The 26,549-nt window shown below is 38.2% G+C and overlaps 2 protein-coding genes across 8 annotated transcripts in view; one reads left to right on the top strand and one right to left on the bottom strand.

The window, feature by feature from the left end:
* Nucleotides 1-7,169, top strand: part of SEPTIN11 (septin 11) — a 90,174-nt gene extending 83,005 nt beyond the window's left edge. Inside the window, exons 10-11 of one of the 7 annotated variants that reach the window (XR_014296617.1) lie at nt 4,010-4,599; nt 6,243-7,169. Coding sequence is in view for 5 of the 7 variants with exons in the window: in XM_082652785.1 (XP_082508911.1) it covers nt 4,010-4,034 (25 nt within the window). In the remaining 2 variants the exon portion in view is untranslated. Of the gene's footprint in view, nt 1-1,691; nt 5,969-6,242 lie in introns of those variants that run through there. The other 6 variants (XR_014296618.1, XM_082652785.1, XM_082652788.1 and 3 more) reach the window with 6 other exon arrangements.
* A 6,221-nt stretch (nt 7,170-13,390) lies between these two features.
* CCNI (cyclin I) overlaps nt 13,391-26,549 on the bottom strand; it is a 32,328-nt gene continuing 19,169 nt past the window's right edge. The window contains 5 exon segments of the mRNA XM_082652789.1: nt 13,391-14,963; nt 21,005-21,235; nt 21,535-21,675; nt 21,818-21,892; nt 25,093-25,221. Coding sequence (XP_082508915.1) covers nt 14,520-14,963; nt 21,005-21,235; nt 21,535-21,675; nt 21,818-21,892; nt 25,093-25,221 — 1,020 coding nt within the window. The 3' untranslated portion in view covers nt 13,391-14,519.

The following is a 26,549-nucleotide window of genomic DNA, read 5'->3' as shown; positions in this document are numbered from 1 at the left end:
AGCAATGTTCCAAGGATATTTCATGTGTACTGGATGTGCCTTTAAGCAATAAAAATTCCGAGAGCTGACCAGTATTGTGCCTCCACTTTAAAAAGTACCTAATAACGGACTTCTCCGTGCAAGGAGGTTTTCCTTTTCCTATAGAACATTTTAGGTTATTTTCTTCCCAGCCTTGGGCCTTAGCAGTGTATAATGCATTTCACGTTTATGTGAAGTGTGTGCGAATTCTATTTTAGCCTTATTTATACATTCTATTATTAATGGAATTAGACTTAATTTGGTGAACAGTAGTCACCAGATTTTGTGCCTGACGAGGGCGCGTACTTTTCGGTAACTTCTACGTTCTTAAGCTTTTCCACACTTTCCCATTTGAACAGTGAAAGCAGTTGCCAGTTGGAGGCCTGAAGTGTCAAAGTTTTTAAAAAAAAAAATCACTTCCCTTGCTGCCAGTGGAGAGTTTTGGTTAGAGAGGACCACAGACAGACAGTTGTCAGGGTAACCAGAACAGTACTTGGAAAATAAATGCGAGGCTCTTTCCTCCTCGTGTAGCTGGAGGAGAGGCTGGAGTCATCACACTTGTCGCTTAGGAGCTGCTCCAGGGAGAGAGTTTAAAAAGAGATGCGTATTGATTCACCTGCCATGCTTCCACCTCAGAGCTTCACTTCGTTTTTCTAATAGTTTTAAATTCCGTTTTTTTCTATTCTAATGACATGCTCCCTCTTTAACGTAGGTAAGGCTTTGTACTTCTCCTTGACCTGTTAGTGGCATGAGAGTATATAACATTTCCTAAGATTGCAGACAAGGTAGAACTAACCCTGGCACTGCCATTAGCTGGACCCCCGCTTCCTGCCATCTCTGGCCACCAAGTCACTTTCCTTGTTTGCGGCTACACCTCAGTGGTGGGAGTGCCTGAGGGTAAGTTGTTTGGTAGTTGTTCAGTGTTCATCCTTTCTGAAAACTTTGCACAGTTGCCAGCCAGCAGTTTGTTGGTTAAGATGAATCCATTCCAAAAACAAAGTTTTAAAAATCTATCATTTTAAAACGGTACCTGGCATCTGATAACTATAGTTTACACAATCATCCACTCATCTTTTCTTTTTTAAAATAATATTTTGATTCTTCCTAAGGAATGAAGTTGCATGTTTTGGACTTGCCTCAAATTAGACATGTGAATCTTGGACTTGGCATTGCTTTATACCTAGGAGGGGGAAGGCTCCAGGCATTGCTTTAGCTGTAACCATATAATGATTGTCCTTTTTTTTTTTTTTCCCTCCCAAGTAGCTTAATAGCATGTCCTCCATCCAAGTTAATTGTTGAAAGACATTTATTGTATATTCAGTACCGATGTGATACCCAAATCTAATAGATAATGGTTTTGTGTTATCTGAGAAGATGAAAGTCAAACAGCAAATCCTTTCACTAGAACATGTAGTGGTTTCAAGAAGTCACTCATGAATTCTGAATTACCTGCAAATGGAAACTAACCACGTGTTCTTTAATTCAATATTAAAATTTTGCTTTTGCTTGTCATGTAGAATAGCTTACTCAGATTTTTGGTTTTAATTTCTGTCAATTTCATAATCATTGCATGAGCATTCACCATCACCAAATGCTGGTGCTGGCACTCCTAATTTTCCTTCTTTTAATTTATTATTATTTCTAACTTTTTTGTTTTGTTTTTTAACTTGCAGTGCAAGCTTCACATAAAGCCTGGCAAGCCAAGGATGGTCCGCATTCACCTGCTTTTGCAGTAATATTGTATCTCTGCCATCTGTGTCCTTTTATTTTGTTTTATTTTTATTTTTTTCCCTTTCCCAGACACCATATAACTATTAACTCATTTTGCTGAATGTTGTTTGGTGGCGGAAAATGATAGAAAAAGGGGATAACAGCAAAAGCTATGTGCAGCCGGACTTTGTTTCTGGAAAGCAAATCATTTGCCTTTTATGCCTGTTCAGAGTGGCAGCAGGAAGCATGCCTGTTCTGTTACTTTTATGTTGCTTTGGACCAAGGGAAGGAGGCTAAATTGCTACATGTACGTCTGACAGGAAAACTTTTCACCGCCTCAGCAGCTGACTATAAACCTGAATAGCCATGACAACCTGCTCTCCTTGATTATTCGTCTCCATGACGCAAAAGGCCCTGAACTCCCTCTGTCTCTTTTCCACACCTGCCCTGAACCAAGGTAGCTTTGTATGTAGGCAGAACGGTGGGTAAGCTTTACCTGACTTTTACCCTTGCGTGGAGTTTTTTTATTACTATAACAACATCATTTGGCCTGGGTTGTGGGTCTGTTCAGACTGACTGCCTCCTCTTATGGCTTTAAAAATGTGTCTGAACCCCTGTGTCTCGAATCCTGGCCAAGTGGGGTTGTAATAAGAAAATGATGAGTCTGTTCCCTTGTATCAGGGCAACCATGGCCCTCTCACAGATCATACACCCTTGTTTAGTAGAAGGATCTTCTACTAAGGATGACGGGCTTTCCACAACCTGCCTACTACTTACAAGATCCAGTCTTTTCATAAACACACCTAAATCTGCTCTCAGTAGGCTGAGAGAGGAGGGCCTAATGACTGACTCCAGGGTATCGAGTGCTTCTAATAACAGTTTTCAATAATTATGAGGAGAAATTTTCCAGCAACATTTAAAATAGAAAATCTGTTATAAACTGTATCATCTGCAGCACAAGTTTGAGGGGGCCTTGTCAACTTAAGGTAGAAGTGGGAAGGAACATAATATAAACCCACGAGTCAAGAAAGCAGAAATTCAGCTTCACATCCAGTTTCCTTGCATAGTCTCTTTTTGATATTTGCAGTAAAGGCATGATGGAATAGAACAGCTGGTGTTTCAAATCCACTTGTCTTGAAGGAATTTCCTCACCTTTTCCTTCACGAAGACTAGCTCTACCTGCTCTTTGCGTTTAAGGCCCCAGTGCCCCATTGACAAGGGTTAGGACTTAACCATATGGCAGGACATAGACTACATGCCAAATTTGTATGGAAAAGGGCATATCTAATTTCTTTTCTGTACTTTTCCTTTTTGAGGCTTATCCTTTCATTTCCTTGATTTTTTTCCCCCTCTAATAACAAGATACTCGCAGCTTTCTCTCTAACTCCGTAGTCTCCTGTTTCTTACTTGAAAGAATAACATTTCTCACGAACCTGATACTTCACCTCTGCATTTTCCTTTTGGCCTTCACTAGTCATACATTAATCAAATAGGATAGAATACACACACACTTACACACACTTTTTTTTTTTTTTAATAAGTCTCTAATTGATTCCAATGAAGACTTTTTTCCCTTCTCTTTATCCTCAACCACACTATTATGGGACAGAAGGAATGGTCGTCCATGAACTGATTTAGGCTTAATTAGGCAAAGTAAGAAATCAGTTTCATGGAAGCCGAAACTAAGCTGGGATACAAACTGCAAACCAGAAGCAGCAACAGTGATATAAAGACAGGCTTAGGAGCTACTGGACCAATGTTTTTGTTTTTGCTTTTGCTTTTTTAATGATTCTAGTCTGAAGCTGGCTATCAGGCAGCATGCTGATTCTAACCATGGGCCGAGTTTGCTCAGATGCTGTGCACCAGACAGAAGCTTGAACACTTGTGTTGTATGCTTGTTCCAGCCATTGCTTGTGTGAGCATTTTCATGCCTTGTAACAGGAAATACACTTCTAAATTCTAAAAATGCATCACTTTAAAATTTTCATTTTACGTGCATCACTAAAGCCTTTTTAAAGTGAGCCTAGCCACGAAAGGCATCCAGCTGACTTTTTGATTCCAAGATTGTTGATTGACTGGATTGATTTTTCTTTTCCCATTAAATTTTTCACAGAAAAATAAATCATGTGGAGAGTCAGGGAATAAAAAGTCAAAGAAAACATATAAAAGCTTTTTTAAAAAATGCATTGCTTCTGAACTTTTTTCTGCCCCTGCTCCCTGGCCCTGTTTGGTTTGTTATTGCTGCCCTCTCTTCTTTCTGTATCTGTGCCTTTTTTCACAGTAGTCCTTGGCTCTGCACGGAATAAATGATACCCTCAAATCTAATTGGATGTGCTTTCGCCTTTGCATGTAAGTACGGCAGTAAAAAACCTTTGAGACCTTTTTGACTTTTTAAAATTAGAGAAACAAATGGGATAGATGGATTTTTTTTTCCCTGGAGGGGGGTAGGGAGGTATTGGTTTGAGGAGTCTTTGTTTTTTTAAAAAACAAACAAACAAAAAACCTAAATATATTTTAAATGGCTCACATTTATATCTTTTTTTACAAGAAACACAGAGATTTGACTTTTCCTTGATATCCGTGTGCAAGTCAGAAATTACTAACCCCAGTCTGTTCTACACAGCATTGTGGGTTCATTGGATATTAGAGGGTCCTTGGTTTGGTTTTTTTTTTTTTGGTTTTTAGTGTTTCATTTTTTTTTCTAGGTTTTTTGTTTTGGTTTGGTGTTTTTTGTTTTTTGACTGCACCGCGCGGCTTGTGGGATATTAGTTCCCTGACCAGGGACTGAACCTGTGTCCTCGGCAGTGAGAGCGTGAAGTCCTAACCACTGGACTGCCAGGGAATTCCCAGAGGGTCCTTGGTTCTGACTGTGTAAGTAAAGTTAGAATGAGAAACTACTACCTTCCACTAGAGAAAAAGCAAGAGGAAAATTTTTTTTTATGCTAGGCTCCCTTTATGATTGCTAAATTTTTGGTGATCTTGGTTTAATGGTCTTTCCCTTGTGCTAACTACTGGCAGGGAGCACCTTTTTTTTTTTTTTTTTTTTTTTTGGTGAGCTCTTGCTGGCCTCTCCCCACATCTTTTGTTCAACCATAATGACCATCTTTTTGCTTCTTCTGGACTTTAGATGCCCATAACAGTTGTTAAGTGCGGTAGGATGTGATGGAAAAGCACTTAGGAGAATTTACTGGCAGTTTAGAGACTATGTTTTCCCAACTTAAGGCTCTTTATTAATTGGTCAAGGTTTTGTCCAGAAAGGTCACCTCAACCAGGGGAACATTTAACAAAATGCTGGGCACAGGTTACTCACCTTCCTCCTCTGCTTTGTGATCTCACCAGCAGTAACACTTCATATCTTGTGCACCTCACAAAGACTCGGTTTCCTCACTTTCTTGACATATCCATAAGTGTTTCATATACAAACTGTTGAATCGGGTTTTTCAGCTGTTACCAACCCATGTCATACTGTCTCTGTGTGGTCCTACCAAAACTGTCCATTCAGATCCCTTTGCTTTCCCATTTGCAAGTGTCTGAAGTTGTCAAGTCTCAGCTTCCAGAAGTCTCGGTTCCATTGACAGGATACATGTGTGATGACTCTTTAGGGGAAATGATGACGTACAAAGTCTAGATTGTATGTAGGTATGAAGGGAATTTTTAAAATAAGTTGAAGATTAAGCTGTGAACAGCATTAGAACTTTGTCTATTTCTTAATTTTAAAATATGCTGATATGCCTTAAACTGTAGTTGTAGATCATTGTCATTTTGCTGTTTGAAAATAACCAATGTGTTTTTAAAACTGTTATGTAATCTACTTTCAGTGTTAATGCAGAATTGTCATATATGTAAACTGCATGTTAGACACTTGTCTTTTTTAAAAAACTAAAATAATTGTATTAATGTGAAGCATATCATTTTTTCAAGTATGAAAGTAATCACTTAGCAAACTTGCTTGGTAATTTGGTGTCTGTTAAGGTAGGAGAGTGGCGGACAGGTAATCTATGCATATATCACTAGTGCCAAGACATAAAGTGGGGGAAAATATATTTTTACCCAAACATTGTGTGCCCTTTTGTGAGTTCTTTTTAGTGACTGTTTGACATGCAAATGTACACATGCTTATAATATTGGATAAAAGAAATAGGGATGAAAGAGTCTCGTGTTTTCCTACCTTGTCTGGACTTCAAATGCTACCATCTGGGCAGCACCAGCTCCTCCAAGATGCTTGCCACGTGATGTCCTGTACGTCATATTACTGTCTCTGCCACCCTTTCTCCCTGACTCCCATCCCCTTCCACCCTGACTAGCGCCCCACTGCCCCAGCCGAGGCGTCCTCTTCTTCCCCGGCCTCCGGTGCTGGTGCTGCAGCTCACCCCCCCAGCTGGGCTTGAGGAAGTCATCCCTTTACTGACACACTGCTGTTCTTTCACAGTTTGTTGTAGAGAAGCTCCTTTTTTTTTTTTAAGCCTTTTAAGAATCAAATTTGAATCTGAACCTTTCTTTTTTCTCTTCTGTAGCTTCTTCTTTATGTAACCATCCTGTTGACAAGCCCTACTCTCTCCTAATGGACATAGAGCATTAGAAGAGCAGGAGCTGTCTGTTCACACGTGTTGGGGAAGAGTTACCTCATTTCCACCATCGCCTCCTATTCTTTTAAAGTCTGGGTCAAATATTGCACTGCTGTTTGTATTTGTCAATGTCTGTTTACAAACCACTGCCCATAGTGGTTACTTAAGTGACTTATCACCACCAAAAACAGTAATACCTAATACTACTACTTAAAAGGAAATTGAGTGAAACAGAGAACTTGGGCCAAAACCCAAGGTAGCCCTGTGTTGGGATCCTCTTGCTTAGCTGTCATGTTCTTGAAGCTGCTGACACAAGAACTCACGGACTGAAGACAGCATGGACCCTAATCTGAGGGTCCACAGACTTGATCTCATGTTAACTCCAGACCTCTGTCCCATGAGTGACATTCTGAACAGCCCGATCAGGACCCTCTACCGTCAATCAGGTCATAAGATCGGGGCAACAGTTTTCCTTCCTTTTGTTAGCTTTGTGGGTTGTTTTGAAGTTTGGGATTTTTTTTCTAAACATTTGATATTGCATGAACAAAGATGGCTGCATTTTTTTAATTTGGAGTGTTCTATTGATACAATGTTTTTATTTTTCAGCTGACCGTCTGCCTCTTGAGAGAGAGAAGTGGGCATCCTTCCTTTAAATTCAGGAACCATTGTTGTTTTATTTGACTCTTTTTCTGTTACCTGCACCCCTCATCTAAGTTTTCGGGGTTTGGGATTCTGTTTTGGAAAAAAAAAAATTTTCCTACTTAGCCAGTTCTGTTCTATGTATTGGTTATTCAAACTTAGTTTTGGTATCAAAATTATGCCAATTTTAAGCTCAAGGGGAAATTTAAATGAAGTTTTAAGTCACAGAATTCTGTTTAAGATGCTCTCCTCATCTCAGATATAACAACAAAATCCCTGTGCTGTCACTGGGATTTTGACCTACAAGTCTTAATCATGTTTAAAATGTGCCAGTGTTAGGTAGATGACTTTTCTGCCTCTGGGACTCAATTTATATTTAAAGGTACCTTAAAATAACTTTCTGGCCCATCCCTGCCTTTTTATTTATTGCGAAGCTCTTCTTTACCTTGTGTCCAGTTTTTGTGTCCTGGACCATGGAAACAAACCCCCGACAAGTACATATCCTGTCCCAGACAACAGCAACAGTGACTTAACGTTGGTTCTGATCAGGTGGCTTACTCCACTGTGTCTGCAAAAAAAAAAAAAAAAATCTGGAAATCACTTAAAATATACCCACATGCAAACACACACACTTCTGCCAGTTGAGTCTGTGAGTTCTAATGCTGACTCGTTTGTGACAGGCTATTTTATTAGCAGCCACCTCTTAGGTGCAGTTTTTGTAGTCAAGGTACAATTTTCAAATTCATTTCTATTTTAAGGCATGAACACGCATTTTAAGTTACCTTTTCATTTCATTACTTGTCAATAGTCTGCTTATTTCCATCATTTTTTAGCCCCATAGTAGGTGGATATTGGTGGCGTGAATTGCATCTGGTAAAGATCTTAAGAGTGTTCCCTTGTATTTAAGAATGGTAACATATGCTTCTGTTGAAAGGTGAAATGATGAAGCAACAGTCCCTGCTTCTTGAAGCATTTGATTCTTGGAAGAGGTTATTTAGACCAATTGGAGGAGCTTGCTGGCAAGGGGCCTTCTTTACTTAGAAAGACACTATTATTAAATGCAACAAAATCAGGTTCATCTGAGCCATTAAATGATTAAAATATAAGAGTCAAGAGCCATCCCCTCCATACTACAGTGTAATCTGTAAGGACAGAAATTTGCTAATGATGTGACCGCTGGTTTGCGCGTGGATGGTGGGTATCAACTCCTTAACTGATGCTACAGCATGACATACTGTCAGGTTTGTAAGTTAAACACGAACATCCTGTTGTGTGAAACCACTGTGATTACTAAGTACAACAATTGGATTTATTTTTAAACTCCTTTTAATATTTTAATATCAACTTTACCCTATCACTCATATTTTAAAAGTAAATTCTGCATCAGATTGTAAAGACATTTTTGGCAATATTTAAAAAGCAAATTAGGCAGTATTTTTTTTGTTTGTTTAAGTAGAGAAATGTGTAATCTATTTCTGTTATTCCCTTTTTAATCTTCATGTTGGAGGAAGTGTAATGGTAATCATCTTAATGGGAGGGGCGAGGGAACTGGCTATTACACGCAGGTTGGCCTCTGTTCAGTTATCTAGGGAAAGTGGATAAGACACCACTGGTCAAGTACACAGCTATCCTCCATTGATTTGGCATTTTACTTAAGGTGGTTCCTTTTCTCAAATGTTGATAAAACTGGTAGGTTCTCAAGTTCTCTTGGCTGACCAACTAAGAGATACGAATAATAAAAACTACTCGTTTATCTCAAGCTAGATTGTTGGAAAGCAGGGAGAACTGAGCCATCTGAACCTATTTCCATTGGTGATAGGCTTTTTATTTTTCATACAGTCTTTAAAACAAAAACCTTACTTGACTTCAGATACAGACTCGGCCTTATTGCTGAAAAGTGAGTGTAGTCTAGATGGTCTACTTGAGATAGGCACAGCACACGTATAAAGGAGAGACCTGATCTGAATTAGTATGTGCTGAGCTGGGTCAGATAAAATTAGGTCATCTTCCCAATAGGCTTGACCATACTTTTCCCCATCAACTGTACCTAAACGTCCTTCTTAGTTATTTTGGTTATTTTTCTGCCTATCATTGTCCCAGCTTATGGGTAAAAGTTCTGGATATCTGAAAAAGTAAGTACATAATTTTCACTGTATTTAAATGACATTTCTATGCAAAGCCTTTTGCTTTGCAGATGACTGTCATCTTTCCACCCTGGAGACTGACAGTGTTGGCAATGTGGCTCATTTTGAAGATCCTTGTACTTGAATCCTTAAGACCATGGTATTTAGTCCTTGAGACTGATACCATCTGGCTTTCAGATCAATCTCTAGCAAACAACTGGCACCCTCAGGGCTGGTGTAGAGGTTGAATGTGTTAATCTAAAAAGACTAATTGCGAGCCTCGGTATCTGCTCACCTCGCCTTCCAACCTTCCTATTCTGACAGGTAGCTGTTTACAAGTGAGATCTTTTGGTTGTTAGTGGAACATCGTGGGAGGTACAGATGAAGACTTCACATCTGCCTCAAATCAGTTATTTGCATGCTGTGAGTTGAATGGCATTTCAGTCCACTATGGAAACTTCTTTTCAAAATCATGGCACCTAGATCAGAGGAGGCAGAGGCTATTATCACAAGGTTGGTCCCTGTCAAAAAGAAAACTTGTGTATGGTGGGGAGGGTGCAGAATAACATTCCACGAAGAACTCTGCTTAACCATGCCTTCTCTGCACCGTGCGTTGAGAATACTGAAGGGTTGCAGTTCTAGCTCTCCTTGCCCTTTATTTATATCCATCCATCTTTCCCACACACACCCCCCCAATTCTTTTTTTTTATTCTATATACTGCACCAGGCCTACATTAGGTACTGTGGATGTAGCCACGCACTATGAATTGCATGTCTCTCTGCATACCTCAAACACAGCAAATTCTGGGGGTAAACAGAAAAGGTAAGCCCTTTCTATGCTAAATTGTGAGAGAGAGTATTCTGAAAAGCAAAACCCACCTCCACCCCCAATTGCTTTTCAGTGGTTTCTTTCTTAAGGTTGCCCTTCTTTCTGGAGTGTTCTCTTGCTAACAAAATAAGCTGTTTCTGAGAATGAGAAACCAGTTTACTGGGCCTATGCTTTTCTACACTGCCCTACTGTTGTGTAACACAATAAGGTCAACAGTTTTGGCATCTGATCTGCTATGAAGGTTGTACTTCAAGAGTCAAGAGAAATGGAGAGGTTCAGCCTCCTGGAAACTTCAACACTAGTGTTTTGTGCTCTCTTCAGATTTCTCTATCTGATAAGACGTTCTTGGTTACCTCTCATGACACCTTTTCAATAATCAAGAGATGGCCCAGGGAGAGTTATGTCTGTGTGCTACACATGGGTCTTACATCATAAAACCCACTGCAGATGGTCCCTGACTTAAGATGGTTTGACTCACAAGTTTTTGGTTTTATGATAGTGTGAAAGTGATATGCATTGAGCAGAAACCGTATTTCTGAATTTGGATCTTTTCCTGGGCTTGCAATACGCAGTTTGGATGCTCATTTCGCTGGGCAGTGGCAGCGAGCTGCAGCTCCCAGTCAGCCAATGCAATCACAAGGGTAAACAACGGATACACTTAGAAGCATTGTTTTTCAATTCAGTATTCAATAAATTCCATAGAATATTCAATACTTTATTATAGAACAGACTTTGTGTTAAATGATTTTGCCCAACTGTAAGGTTACTGTAAGTGTTCTGAGCACAGCTGAGGTAGACTAGGCTAAGCTGTGATGTTCAGTAGGTTAGGTGCATTAAACGCATTTTCGACTTAAGGATATTTTCAACTTACGATGAGTTTATCGGGATGTAACCGCACTGTAAATAAAGGAAGGTCTGTAAACTCATCAGTATGGTGAGGGAAAGCTTTCATTTTAACTCCTTAATGCAAGCTGTGCTACAAAGCCTGTACTTCATCTTTTCTGTCCTAATGATTGGTCAGATCCAGCTCAAAATGAAAGCAGCAAGCTTTTGGGAGTTGGCTATTTTCAAGTATTCTCAATTCGAAGTTATCTTGCAGGACCAAACAATGAACGAGTATTAGGATTTTTAATTTGCAAAACTTTTTTTTTTTTTGGTACGAGACATACTTAGCCACCATCTGTCCCAAACTATGGCAGATATTGCTAATTTCCCTCAGTCCCACACACAGAGGCCTCCTATGGCTTACGTGATGTGAACTTGTAACTGCAAATGATGCTGATGCATTGCTTAGCAACAAGAGGTGAGCGCTCAACTGCTCATTCCCACACAGTAAGCCCAGTTTCTCCCTGAAACTTAAAAAGATGTTCTATTTTTTCTAAAAGCACCATCTAGTGGCCAAAGCTCAAAACATTATAAATGAGCATAGGAGACATTCTCCTGTTAACACAGTTTAAAGGCTAGTTTCAACAATTTTGGAGGCTTTAGAAATAACAATTACATGTTAGACAAAACATCATATCTCAAAGCTTTATCCTTTATATTTGGTAAGTCGGAAATTGAACCTTGTTAAAAATTCTTGGCTATGTGGACAATTCTCTAATCTTCAACCTGCTATGTCCCAGGAGGGTTGTGAAGAAAGACATCTGGCACAGTATCTTCCCTTTCCAGTTGGAAATGTACAAACTACCTTAAGGATGAAGATAACAAGGCTCCCCGTTATGCCTGCTGAGCGTCAGTGGCTTGAACCACATTGTGCTGTTTCGGGCAGTGATGTTCAAGGACAACTTACTTTCTTGTTTCAGGAACTCCAAAGGAGTGAATTAGAAATCCTGAAAATCCAGGTATGTAAAGAGAATAGACAGGACATACATACGTGTTGGTTCTAATGACACAGGAGAAAAGAAAGAATACTTCTTCGGGGGCAGACGCCAATGTCTTAACTCCCTCAATGGCAGGACTGTAGGCTCCGATTCTCATCAGCTTGGCCAAGTGAGGAGCTACGCTACAGCTTCTTTCAGAGCCGAAGGCATGGTGTCAGGAACATTTCTGACAAATCAGTTGTATCAGTCTTTTTAAGTGGCATTTGAGAGCACTCTCCTTTCCCAGCCCTCCCCTCCACACTAATGTAAGACATCATCTGCAGAAAATTCAGTTCTCCACAGGTAACGAACTTCAACCCTGAAAGACAAGTAATTGTTCGGCTACTCCTAGTAAGAGCTTCAAGAGCTAGAGCATGCACTTTCACTTCTGTTGAATGGAGGATTAGAGAAGAACTAATTTCTCCCATCATGTTTATTCCCTTGCCTTTGCAGAGCCTTTGTGGAATAACAGGTTTTCTCACCACCAGGAGGCACCAGGCAATCGTGATCCATAAAGCTCGAGTTTCCAAATCTTGGAAGAGAGTAATTGTGGTGTGATGCCAAGATTTAAGACAGGTATCTTGGGACAGGCTAATGAGAATAGTTTCTGATAAAACAGGATCTAATTTAACAGTAGGAACATTCTTAATGAAAAGTTCCACACTGTTCAAGAATGTTCTGCTTTTTTCTGTCTCAGTCCGTGAGTTCAGGCCCCAGAGAGCCAAAGTTCTCCAAGAGCTCATGGTAGCGCAGGTCTCTGGGACAGTGGCAGGGAGATGTAACTGGTTAAATAAGCTTTGAGGCATGAGACCTAGCAGCAGCCCAACCATTCCAATTCAGTTTCCCATGAAAATACTTTTTTCCAAATGGACTTACCATCCATTTTTGATTAGAAAGCCTCAAGATCAAGAAATTAAAATATTATTTCTAACTTCTGTACCATCTGTATGTAGCAACTGGACCACAAATGAAATATTCTGATTCTAGACTCAACTTTATCCCTAGCTTTCTACATAACAAAAATGTTCCTCATTTGTTAAGTGGAAGTGGGCAGGGGGTTACGTAGCATTTATTTTAATGATGAACATTTGTAGTCGTGGACTTCCTGGAGCTCCCACAATTCAGGAGAATTAAGAAACAGAACCAGATGAAGATTAGGATAAGTGGGATTTTTTTTTTTTATGTGTATCTGCAAAGCCAGCCTCATGCTGTCTTCACCCCAAAAATAGTTCATTCTTCTATATTCCTTCTTACTCCCTGTACTTACTTACACGTAACTTTCCCCCTTGACTGGACTACAGCAGGTAGCCAGCCCTACCATAAAAGAATTTAAAAGTCAAATGCTGACCGGAGAATACTCTTGCTCTGCTAAACCAGAACAAAATCAGTGGCTTAAAAGTGACAGGTTATCTAGATATGGGTCTGTGTCTGCCCTCACAGTTCCTTAAGCTAAGAATTTACTGTTTGGAAGGTCACAGTCCACCATGTCAAAACCTAAACTCAGTCACATTTAAATCCCCCCTTTCTTCATGTTTTATTTTCTGCAAGCATATTAGGATTTTTATCATCTTCCGTAGTTGAAATAGCAGTGCCTAGCTAATCAAGAACTTGCACTTCTTCACAAGCAGGAAAAAAAGAGATAAAAAGGTTAAGGACAACTTTTATTGCTACCAATCAATCAGTACATGGTTCTGACTGCAGTACCTTCTTCAGGCTGCACAGGGAGCTCAGGACCCAGAAGTCATGAAGAGAATACAGGTAGGCTGGGGAGGCAGGGGGATTAACTTTTATCAAGTAAATCCTAATAGCTTAACATAAAACTAGGGTACTGAATTCAGTTATTACATGTTACAGATCCAAATCATAGAGCTGCCCCAACATCTAGACAGTCGTCTCTCCTACTGATTATAAATGAGTGAACTGAACAGTTTTTTTTAAATCTAATTTTAGTTGTTACATGTTTCTTTGGTGAGCACCTGGATATATTAACTTTATCACAAATTCTATTATACAAATGTCAAAAATGCTTCCAACAAATCTTAAGAGTGTCCTAATCACATGCCACTTTTAAGCTTCAATTTAAGATAAAAATGAAAATATTTTGTTTCCAAACTCTAGAAATTGAAAGGAGACAAACAAAAATCAACATGGTAATGGGAGTCCTTTTTCTGTTACCAACTCTGATTCACAGGCAATTTTGAAGTACCTTTTTCAGATTAAGCTGAATTTGAATCATGGATTATAAACATGGCTGTCACTGAAATAATTTGTTCACTAAATTGCTAAAAATAAATTTTCAGGGTTTCCTCATCAGTGGAAGTCAGGCTATAGGTCAACATGCATAAAATTCATTTAGTATTCAAAGAAGCAGCAAGCAAAAGCAAGAGGAAAATTAAATCAGGATTCTGGGACAAGGTTTGCTAGCTAGGAATTCTGGAACTTTAAAAAAGAAAAAAACACTGAACGTGAATTTCTGACACAGGGTAATCTACATTACATTTTAGCAGAGAAAAGGGTGGAACTGACAAACACTACAAAGAAATTTTTTACTTAAAAATTTTTTGATCTTGAATTTTACACTTTTTTTGGTCTTTAAGTGCTTAAATAATGTTGAATTATAATTAGCCATACAAGTCAACAGGTTTTTTTTTTTTTCTGGCTCATTTCGAATCAGCCTGGTAAGGTATATACCTTTATACAGCCTATCCTGTTTTCCATGTTCCCATTCCCACAGTAGTCTACCTTAGTTTGCGCTTGAAGGTAACACCTGGAGCTACATGACAGAAACAGGCTGCAAAGGTGGACAAGGGGAAGTATGTCCCTCTTGCCTTGATAAATCAGTGCCACACACAGAACCCACATTTTCTGAAGCATTATCTTCATTATAGAGCCGTTTGATCCCATCATAGAAGTCGTCCACTTCCATTTCCTCTACTTTGCGTTTAGCAGAGGTATGCTTGCACCCACTGGCAGCTGGGAGATGATGGTAGAAGGCTGCTGTACCTCTGACTGGCACTTCTGGTTTGCTGTTGTCCTTGGAGAAATCTGGGCCTGCGGCAGAGGAGGGATGTAATCTGAACACTCCTTTGTCACAGGTCACCAGGGTGTGCTTGAGGGGACGGTAGACATAAACGGAATTTAGAGGCAGGGAAGACTGCAGAGTAGAAAGGTGATGTGCCACAAGCTCCCGACAGTGGATCAACTGGGAGCTATCCATCTGAGCCCGGGGGAAAGAAAACACAAAGTTGATAATTAATATAGGCTGTCTGTCGTCTTTGCTGGCCACTTTTTCTCCCCGTGCCCTCTGCCCCCCAAGATTTCTCTCCCCACATCTTTTACCTCAAACTCGTCTACTCCTCCAGCCTACCTATCATTTTTAGAAATTGTGTCCAAATCTGTATTTGTATTATAAACTTCTTTGGAACTTGAATTCTTTATTTGCAATTGTATGCTGTACATCTTCATGAAAGCTGAAATTATTCTCTTTTGTTCACTGCTATATATTCCAACATATGCTGTTCAGGCTATCTCCCCTGTCTAGAAGGCCTTTCACCCTACCCTCCTTTTCTCTTCCAACCTCCTTAGTGAAGACCAAGGTACAGATAAACATAAAATCCATTAAGCATTTAAAGAAGCAGACAGAGGCAAGAAAAAATTTAAATAAGGGATGGGGAAAGGCTGACTAAGAATTTTGAACAACTTAAGTATTATTTTGTTTTTAAAACAGTAAATGGGAACCTTTGACAAGTTATATTTTTGTAGAAAACAGCAGAATTGACAACAATAAGAAAAAACGTTCTTGCTAATGTTTTTAATCTGGGAGTTTCACTAATTCCTTCTCATCCTTCAGGATAATTCAGGTATCAGTCCTTTTTGAAGCCACCCTTGACTCCCCTTAACCCCCCGACAAACCCAAATTTCAGGGTCATCTGTTTTTGTATCAACCTGTCATCATACTTACTACACTGTATTACAATAATCTATTTAACCATTTAAGCTTTTCTACTATAGACTACAAGATCCCAAGAGGTAGGCACTGTATCATGGTTTTTTTTGTTTTTTTTGTTGTTGTTGTTGTTGTACGGGGGGCCTCTCACTGTTGTGGCCTCTCCCGTTGCGGAGCACAGGCTCCGGACGCGCAGGCTCAGCGGCCGTGGCTCACGGGCCCAGCCGCTCCGCGGCATGTGGGATCTTCCCGGACCGGGGCACAAACCTGTGTCCCCTGCATCGGCAGGCGGACTCTCAACCACTGCACCACCAGGGGAGCCCTCATATTCATTTTTATTCCCTAAGTTTCTAGCACCACTGACTGTACCTGGAAGGCCTTCAAAATCTTACTTGTGATAGAGAGTCCAATTAGTTGCTCTTTGCCTTACTTTCCCTGCAATTATAGCTCTAGTCAGAATTCCTCTGGCAACATATATTTCTCCCTATTCAAATTTCTTTAGCGGCACCCCAAGTGCCTGCCGGAAATAATCTAACCTCTTTAGCTCGGTATTAAGAAGGCTCTCCACAATCTGACCCAGCCTTATTTCCTCCTACCATATCCCAATTTGTGCTCTACATTCCTGCCAAACAGGTCTGCTCTCTGCTCTGCACAAATCTTGCCCTTTCTTACTTTACCCTTGCTCATCCTGTTTCTACACGTTGAAACTGTATTACGTATTCCTTCCAGGTCTGGCTAACTGATGCCACCTCCAGGAAGCCTGTCCTGACTATTTAACTATCGGGGATCACTTTCCAGTCTTACATATTCTTTATATAATCAATTCTTATTCATACCTATAAAACCTGTAGCACACAGCGTGACTTCGCAATACCACAGAGAAAATAAAGGAAAATAACATGCTCTGCAAGAACATATTTGGTGACAAAATTATTTTTATCTCTAAATATACTCATTACTTGTTACCCAGGTCAGTGGAAAGGAAGACGAAAGGCTGGTGTTAGTCATCACACAGTACAAAGGTAAAAATGTCTGTAGAAACTATACCTGAAAATGACCATTTTTAATATCTACTATTTTGTTCACTAATTTTTTCCCCCTAGTTTGAAAGGCACTAGATAACACCCTAACAAACAGGTAAGATATTATTAACTAGTATTAGAATTTCTTTTCCTCTCTTAAAAACAATGGAACAAAGCACACAGGATAGGGATGGGGCTTCAAAGTTCTTTAAGGCAACTGGTACTCTAGGCCAGGTACCACGCTTCTTCAAAAAGCCTACAAAAGAGAGGTAACAGAAAAAAAGACAGGAATTGGTAAGTGAAAAGAAGGCTACAGGGTAAAAATTATTATAAGTATACCTAGGTTTAATGAACTGTTCTTTAACAAATGAATGATACTCAATGGCCTAGAAAAGTAAAAATATCACAAATATTCTAATGCCTTGGTCACTGGGCATAGTATCACAGAAGAATCCTGAAGAAGGACATGTATTTCAAGTAAAAGGAAGACTATTTATGTCATTATAAACTTCCTCTGTGAAAATAGTAAATAGGGAGTTCTATTTATAGGTGAGGACTGGCAGAAAACGGGGCTGGAAAGACAATGAAGATTATGCAAACCAATACCATCTAATGAACTCTACTTCCACCCAAGTTAAGTCCTTTGTCTAAAATAATGCATCAAAATAAATTTCTTCTAATCTACTACAACCTAAATTTGTTCTAAGAAAAAAAATAATATGGTCCTCATTGAGACGCAGTGGAGCAAACAAAATAAGTACACATACTGGAATTGCTGCAACTTCAGACACCAGACAAGTCCTCTAATGAAATTGTTATAAAAAGATTTAAAATGAACTTGTTCTGATAGCAGAGTGTCAAGAGAACATTTAACTATCTCCCCAAATTCAAATACGGTAACCATTTTAAAGCATCCCCTGCAACAACAAACAGAACTATAATATAGCTCACCAAGGAGGTAGGTAAATAGCACTGAAAGTTTACAGAGCAGACATCCAAATAGGTTACTGATGGGAAGAGGGGATCAGAACAGCATGATGTAATTGGTTCAGATGGACCCATAAGGTTCAATGGACAGCATAAAGCACTGAAAATACCGTGCAGTGCAGTAAGTAGTCTGATTTTAAGCACCTTTAAGAAGAACTAGAAGACCCTGGTGGGGAAGGTCTGCTTCCTTAACTCCATACTCTAATTTTAAACTACACCACAGCAGAAACATCTACTTTGACTAGTGCCTGAGTAGGGTCTAGGAAGACCACCACACTAATCTGGGTAGATTTAACATCCTGAGATAATCAAGGTGGACCACGTCAATCAGAAAGAGGAGAACATGAGTATAGCCAAAGAAGCAGAGCAATGAGAGAAGGGGTAAGAGGAAAGAGAGGGTTAGCTATCCCAGAATGATGAGCAACAACAGGTAGCAAAAGAGATGAGGGGTGGTGATGGGGGCAGTGGCCTGGGGAGTGAGGGGACAGGGAGGGACAAGAGGAAGCTTGCCTTTCAAACCAGGGAACACTCACTGTACTTCGTCTGAAGTCCAGAGGGAACATAGGCAGAGTTGGTGATAGTGGGCCCCCTCACAGCATGAGATGTCTATGATGGACCACTAAGCAGTCCTCTCAAACCAGGACCCTGGGAAACATGTCAGAAGTAATTCCAGCATGATCTTACCATCTGATGCAAGAATTTTCTAAACTAGAACCAGAAATCCAGGAGAAACATCTGATATTACTATGGCCTTGTCATGGGTCTAATTACAAAGATATTAGACTTGGTGTTCATACATGAACACAGGTGAACTTAGCAAAAGGTAAAAATGTCTGAGTCTTAAAGAATAAGGAGCCACTCAGATTTGGGCCACGAGGGTTTCAGAGAATTGCTAAAACCAAGTCTCAAAATCTCTGAAGTTCTGTGACCTTACTTGTTTTAAATTGTCTTCCTTATTATAACTTGACTATTACATGAAGCAGAGACTTTTTAGACTAAAATCACTGTATCCCCAATGCCTTGATCATAGATTTCTCAATAAATGTCTGTGGAATATAACTATATACATATACAAGAGAAAGGATCAGTGGTTTTCAAACTATGTCCAAATAGCTTATGAAAGGGAAGAGGCCATGTTATATAGGACCGCATCTGATAGGCCTGTGCCCCAAACACACATTACAAAGTAATACTTTACTACTAGGATTTTGGGATTGTGTGTGTACAAGATTTTGTTGGGGGTGAGGGAAGGGTTCCAGTTCTAAAGGAAACTCTTAAAACCACTGGACTAGAATCTTCAAGGTTTCTGTGGTACAGAAAAAGCACTGTTTTTTTTTTTTAGTTTTCTTTGCTACTAAGTTCTGTGTGTCTCTGAGAAAGTCCCAGGTTCCCTGGACTGCAGCTATAAAATAAAGGAGTTGAATGATATGATTTCTAAGAAGGTTCCTTCAAATTCCAAGCTTATAATAATAATACTTGGGGAAAACAGTTTCAGTGAACACTTTCTTCTAGCACCAGAAGACTTATAAAAGAGAATAAGCAGATTCTCTAGTGTTCTTCAGTAGAGAACAAGCCCTCAAAGCTACAGAATGTACATGCTATTTACATTCTTACTATTTATGCTTCGAAGCCTGTCCTTTCTCTGTGACAGTAACTCTTCATATAGCAAATTTTCTCTGTACTAGATTGGAAACAGGCACAGAGACCAAGTCATGGAGGCGTTTAGAAATATGTCCTTTGTTCCAATAAAAAGATGAAAAATGTAGGAGGTAGGATGTTCTCTTTATGTCCCTTCCCCTCCTTCTGCAGTCTAATGTAAAAGATTAATATTCAACTTCATTTTCCAACACTCTAGGTAGGCAAAGTAAATGTTCTGTTCTACACTATTCACTTATGTGGTAGTTTATGTTAGTTTCTAAAAATTCTCACTAAACAGTAACTATCTCCTTGGGTTTATTTTCATTATAGCATTTATTTCAATGCAAAGAAGCACTTCTCAATTATTTTAATCTAACACATGCAATTAAAAGAACATAAAGGAGAAACAGCCTTTGTTACACTACCATCGTTTCCCAGGGATACAGAACAAGCTGAGCCACGCTAAGAACAGTGGAACAAGACACATGTAAGAGGAACGGAGCTCTAGTTGATATATTGATCTGACCATCATCGTCATTCTTTTTATGAAAAGACTCTCAGCCCTTCTCTGCTCACAAACTAGGGCATGATATTCTCAGCTGAGAGGTTGCACTGGTATACCTTACATGTCTGGGTCTGCTAACTTTTATAGCTCATATCTATAAAATCGTCAATTATAACTATCTTACAAAACACCAAATTCAAGTATTCTCTTTTCTTTTATAGAATTATAAGTTTTATTAGCTCAGTATCTGCAGCCCTTTGCTCAAGTTAGTTCTTTTTATATTACAAAATGTTTTTAAGCTCAGAATTTAACAGACTCTGCTCTAAATAACACTCAATGAAACAAATCAGAATAACTACTGCCAAATGAGAATAAATAGGGACATATATATTTAAAAGGAAAGTAGGTTCATAAGTCTTTTATGGACTCAGTTGGCCGAGGAGTATGGTTTGCAGCAGATCTAAGCTTGTAGGTTCTATTTGGTGACATGAATAGAAGCAATAAGGATTCTCTCCAAGTTGCTGCTAACATACAGCACCATTACTAATTTTTCATTTGAATGAGAATTTTCTCCACTAAACTTTTACTTTTTATATAGACAGTTGAAAAAAATTTAACTGACTGCTAACATTTTGTATCAATTTGCAGATACAAGTTATTAACCAATCTTAAGCAAGAGTGAGAACTACCAGGACTTCAGAAAGTCCTGGAACTTCAGGAATATAGTTTCTATTTGCCAAATACTTCCCTCTCTAGCCAACGATAAATTATCTGCTTGTCTAAAAAAGTAACTTCTTGCAATTTATGTTCTTGACTTTTATAAAATGAGTAAGTCAGAAGTACTATAATGAAACCTACAAATATAGCTAGGAATGTTCTTCATACAAAACTAATGGAGAATATATTATCAAGAATCTTACTTTTTAAGTAATCTAGAAGGGATGAAAAGAATCAAGAAAATACTATCTGCGCTTTAAAAAAGGAAAAAAAGACATCTAACACATAAATTTAAAGTGTGTAAAACTATACTCTACTCTTAAAAATGAGTTGCCATTACAAGATTAAAATATCTCTTAGTTTTATAACTATCTGCTAACCCTATGTATCCCAATAGGAGAAAAAATTTAAAATGAACACTATTTAATTAGACTGACACCTACCTGTGCTTTCTGAAGCAGTTCAATTGTAAGAGGAAGCCAATCAGGAATGAGTTTCTCCATTTCCAAACTAACCATGGCCAGGGCAAGCATGGATCCTTTGAATTGCAGAAGTTGGCTGCAGGCCATACAGTGAAGTAATTGCTTGGTAAGGACTGCCAAATGTTGAGATGGGCTCAGTTTGGGCAAACTAAAAAGTAACTGAGGCCTAGTTGACACTGCAATGGCATGGAACTAAAAAAAAAAAAAAAATCACAAGAACATCATTCTAGTTTTACTCAAATGTCTAGATAAGCTATATACAGAAACTGATGTAACCTCAGGTATTACTCAATTTCTAAGTTTGCAATTTTAGCTTCAATGATTTGACATACACCCCAATTTCTCATTTTTCCTTGGCTAATTGCAATAATTTTCCTTTTCCTAAAAATCAGAACAACAACAAAAAAAATGAGTGGGCAATCTACTTTTCAAGTTACTGAAATAGGACTACACATTCAAATAAGAAACTAAAAGATTTCAGGTATATTTACAATGTGAAGAAAATCCAATGGTGTGGCTGTGTGAAGATCCCAATTCAACTTATCCAGAATAATTCTCTCCATCCTCAGAATTTCAGATGAAGAACATCCACAGAAACTATCTCTTGCCAACACCTTCAGTACTGGTATTCTCTATCCAAAGCAAAGGGGGATGGGGCAGGAGGACAGGACAGAAAAAAATAAACTCATTTTTCAGTTTTTGTTTTGGTAAACAGAAAATAAAAGGATAATTTCAAAAAAGAGACATGACTAATCTTTAAAGGAAAATATTTACCTCATCTTCCTCAACAGTCTTGGCAGCTAGGAAAAAACAGCTGATTGCAATACAACTCAGGTATTTTGGGTGGGCCTAAAATGGGGAAGAGAGAAAAAGCAACTTCAGTGATTCTTCAAAAAGTTGAGTTAAAAGTATGCACACAATTCTATGGAATTCAATTAATCTGATTCCTACGCATTTTTTTAAATTAATTTATTTATGGCTGTGTTGGGTCTTCGTTTCTGTGCGAGGGCTTTCTCTAGTTGTGGCGAGCGGGGGGCACTCTTCATCGCAGCGCGCAGGCCTCTCACTATCGCGGCCTCTCTTGTTGCGGAGCACCGGCTCCAGACGCGCAGGCTCAGTAACTGTAGCTCACGGACCCAGCTGCTCCGCGGCATGTGGGGTCTTCCCAGACCAGGGCTCGAATCCGTGTCCCCTGCATTGGCAGGCAGATTCTCAAGCACTGCGCCACCAGGGAAGCCCCCCTACCCACTGCTTTCTAGATCAGAGCTAACTTTTAACTTCATAACCTCAGCCTTATACTCTATGGAAATACTAAGACCATTCCATTGTTGGAAGTTCAACCAATGCTAGTTAGCCAAAGTTAATTTCTATCCAGCAGAGATGAGCTTGATTTTACAAGACATTTTTTTATTTAATAAAATTCCCCAAATTAAAAATATATTTGTATATTTTTTAAGCTAGTTTTATTCTCTTTGCCTGTTATATCAGTTAGATTAACATACTAGGTGTTAGGGGAATTAAAGAGAAAGAAGGGAAAATAAAATAAAGGCTATTAATATATTTCACATGCTTTAAAAAATTATAGGATGCTAGCAGATGAAATTTTCTAATTAAATGTTCACCCAAAAAATTATATATTCAAGATCCACGATAAGAATGAAAGGCTCCTAAATATATACAGAACCATTAGTGGGGAAAAAACCTTTCTTGGGTTTGACACCCATAGGAGGGCTTGAATTTGCCTATTTTCCTTACCTATAATGAGCAGGCACACTTTCTACATCATTGGTAGAACAGGGTTTGCCAACCCAGCATCAGAATCCAATTTTAAATAATCAGGACAGGGATTTCCCTGGTGGTCCAATGGTTAGGATTTGGTGCTTTCACTGTCATGGCCTGGGTTCAATCCCTGGTCAGGGTACTAAGATCCCGCAGTTGCTCGGTGCAGCCAAATAAATAACCATGATAATTTAGTCCAATTATATTGAATGACACAGAGATAAGTTATATAACACAAAGAAAACCTGTTTCAACATTTATTTTATACCTAAATATTACATTCCCATGAAGCCTTGGGGAAGGCTTCTGATGACCAGAGTATGGCCTTGATTAATTACTTAATAAACATGCCAACTAATGACCATTGTGCCTCAGTATAAGTGGCAGACTGTCTAGGAATCTTCCAATTCTCTGCCCGTATGAGAAATAAAGCTAGTTCAATACTATCAATGTTTTTAAATAATCATTAATATTAATCAGAATATTACTGTTTAGAAAGCACTGCCATAAATATATCTTCTTTTACAGATGAAAAAACAGTCTCAGAGGTTAATGGACACCACACAAGTGATATAGAAAGTGAAGTCAGATCTTGTTGCTAAGACAGTTTTCCAGGTTCCCTTATTTCTCCATGTACACAACATATCAAAACCATATCCCTGAGGTAATCAGAGTTCATTACAAAGAAAAGAGTCCAACAGTTAACAACTTTGGGTAGGAAATGCAACCCCCAAATCAAGGGCACCAATAATAAATTTAGTACTGAAATGAATCCCAACAGCAAATATGTGGGGGTGTGTTTTTTAAACAAACAGTAGTTCTCAATCCTGGATGTATACCAGAATCATCTATGTAGTTTTTGTTTATTTCAATACAGATGTCCAGATCTCACCTACTAGAGATTCAGATTCAGTATGTCTGGGATAGGGCCCGAGGTCTATTATTTTTAAAGAATTTCATAGTACCTTCTTCTGCACAGCTGGGATTGAGGTTCCATTCACTGTTGTAGCCCTTTAATGGTCTGCTTTAAGCACCTTTAAACTATGAATACATTTTAGATGAATTGTTTCAATATAGATTAACCATATCTAAGTATCTGATGCTAGTAGCATGATAGGACCCATTAAATAAGCAATATGAAAGAAATGATATTTTATTTGGCAAAATTCTCTAATTGTTCCAGAAACTTCCCCTAAATCTGTTTAAAATGTTTAATAATAAGGCCAGTAAAAATCTTCTCTATGATAGAAGCTACAACAAGTCCATTAAAATTTTTGAGAAATATACAACCCAAGAAACGACACTAACCTCAAACGCATCTTTCTCTGTGAAAGGGAGATTAGCTACAGTAGGGGACTAGGGAGAAGGGAGGGGGACTTGATGCTGAGATAAATGTAGGCATCTCAGATAACCCAGACTTCAGGCAATTAGTGTCATTATAATTTAAGTTGCTTTACTCTCAAAAGTAGAAGTTTGAAACATAGAAAGGTAACTTGAGTGGCCATCCAAATTCTTCCACTCCATAATTCTTTGGCTTCTATTTTTTTATACCTAATAACAAAGAATACGGCACCCTCAGCACTGAATACATCATTCCTGCAGCTACATATTCCTAGGCATACAAATAACAACTGAATTGCTTTTCATGCCTTGCTATTGAATAAATGCTGACTTTCTGCTTTAAATCTGTTATGGGCCTACTATGACTGACTGATTTCACATAATATAACCAACAATATATTATAGCAATAGGGACAACATAAAACTTACCTGAAATGCTGCCATTTAACAAAAATACAATGAAGTTATTTTATGACAGTTCAGTTCATCTTGTTATACTCCTCTAGAAGGTATTTATATATTGTTCAGAAAACTACACAAAAGGGATTCAATAAATAAGTAGTGACAGAGAAAAATATGCAATAGGCTTACACTTTTCTAGTCTGATTCACTGTTCACAACTAGTACTCAGTGTGTTAAAAAGATGACTGAACATTTTGCCAATGCTATATGGTTTGTATTAAAATCAAGAGATCAAAACTTTCATAGGTTAAGTATAAATTATGAATACTTGTAGCCAAAAGAAAACTACAGAATATAATTAGAAACATTTCCGAAAACTCAAAGCAATAGCTTATAAGTATATATATAATCTTTAGGAAGGTTTTCCACTCCTTCCCACTTTGTAGAATATTTTACTAATAGTCCCTGGTGTAGCATATAAACCCTCAAAAAAGAAGCTGTATGTAAGTGTATTCTAAAATATTTACCTTTACAGTAGCTAAGAACCTGTCCAAAAGACTGCTAGCCAGAGCAAATGTTTCTGGGTAAAGGTTGAATTGGTACTTGAGTTTGGCCAGCCACTGGATCACTTCATCTCTCTGGGATGGAGAAACATTCTATAAGGGAACAATTAAAAAATAAAAATAAAGTGAACAAGTGAAGTTTCAAGTTATCATCAAGGATATGTTTGTAATTCTTGTTTATAAAAGGTTAGCAAATGCTATGGAATATGTATTTATATGTTAAAAAATGTTTTAAAGTTTATTCAAAATCTATCAAACTTGAGATAAATGAAGATAAAACCTTATGTACTACTTATAGCATTTAATATCAATATCCAATATTCTCTTATTTATTAAATAAAATTTTCACGATGTCATCTCACTATATATCTATACTTTAATTAAGTTGAGGTTTTAAATTTTAGGTAACACTAATATCAACTGATAGTAATTTTGGAAGTAAGTTGTCTTAATTCTTGAGAATAAGAAAATATACTGAATTTCTTTCAAAGGCAGCAAATAGCCATTAAACTATTTTAGGAAACACAAATGGACTATGATAACAGAATGACAGTCCATTAAAAACAAAACTAAAGTCAAGAGGAATAAATGAAAAATATCAGGAACAAGAGACAAATTACACATTTAAAGATGATGAAAGAATATTGAAGGGGAAATTAACCTGAACCAACTTATCATTACAAAGATCACTGCACAAACACTAAACATTACTGGCATTTTAATCTTCCAACATATTATTTTAAACTGCTGGATATAGGCTTAATTTTTAAAAGGTACACACTTTAAAGCAGTATTTAATGATTTACTCTTCAGTTTTGTAAGCACCATAAAAAACAAAACAAACCTAGTAATACTTGATCTACTACTAATAAAACAGATCTATGTAAGTACTACTTCTGCCAGGTAAACACAACAAAGTACAGAAATAATTCTGTGATTAGTGGGAAAGACTATTTTCAATAAGTGAGAGTTCCAGACAAGTAAAGGTTTAATCTAAGCACTGCAGGATTTATCATCATAACCATTTTGGATAGAAATCTCTTTAAAAATAAATATAATACTTATCTCATTCCTCAGAAAGTACAGAGACCACAGCTTAAACCTTTTTCCTGATCATTCAACTTAATGAAATTAATTCCTATATCACAGAAAGATGCCTCAAGAGCTACTAAAGCACGAAGGGCTGTACATCTTGACAATGTATCTCCTCAAACAGGTATTTCAGTTGGAATTTCTTCTCTCCTTCCTCTTGGCTTTCTTTAGTTTGTAAGGAATAAGCGCTTTGATGATCATTATAATCTCTACTATTGCACTGGCTAGTTTCTCTTATTTTATTCCAACTCCTCTTTCTGTCAGTTTTCAGCTTTGACACAACAAAATAAAGTGTTTCTCTGTTGGCCAAACCAACTAATCACACATGT

Source organism: Grampus griseus, assembly GCF_964374135.1.
Source record: "Grampus griseus genome assembly, chromosome: 4".
NCBI lineage: Eukaryota > Metazoa > Chordata > Mammalia > Artiodactyla > Delphinidae > Grampus > Grampus griseus.
The sequence above is the reverse complement of the archived record's forward strand: the minus strand, read 5'-3'. Positions and strand labels throughout refer to the sequence as shown.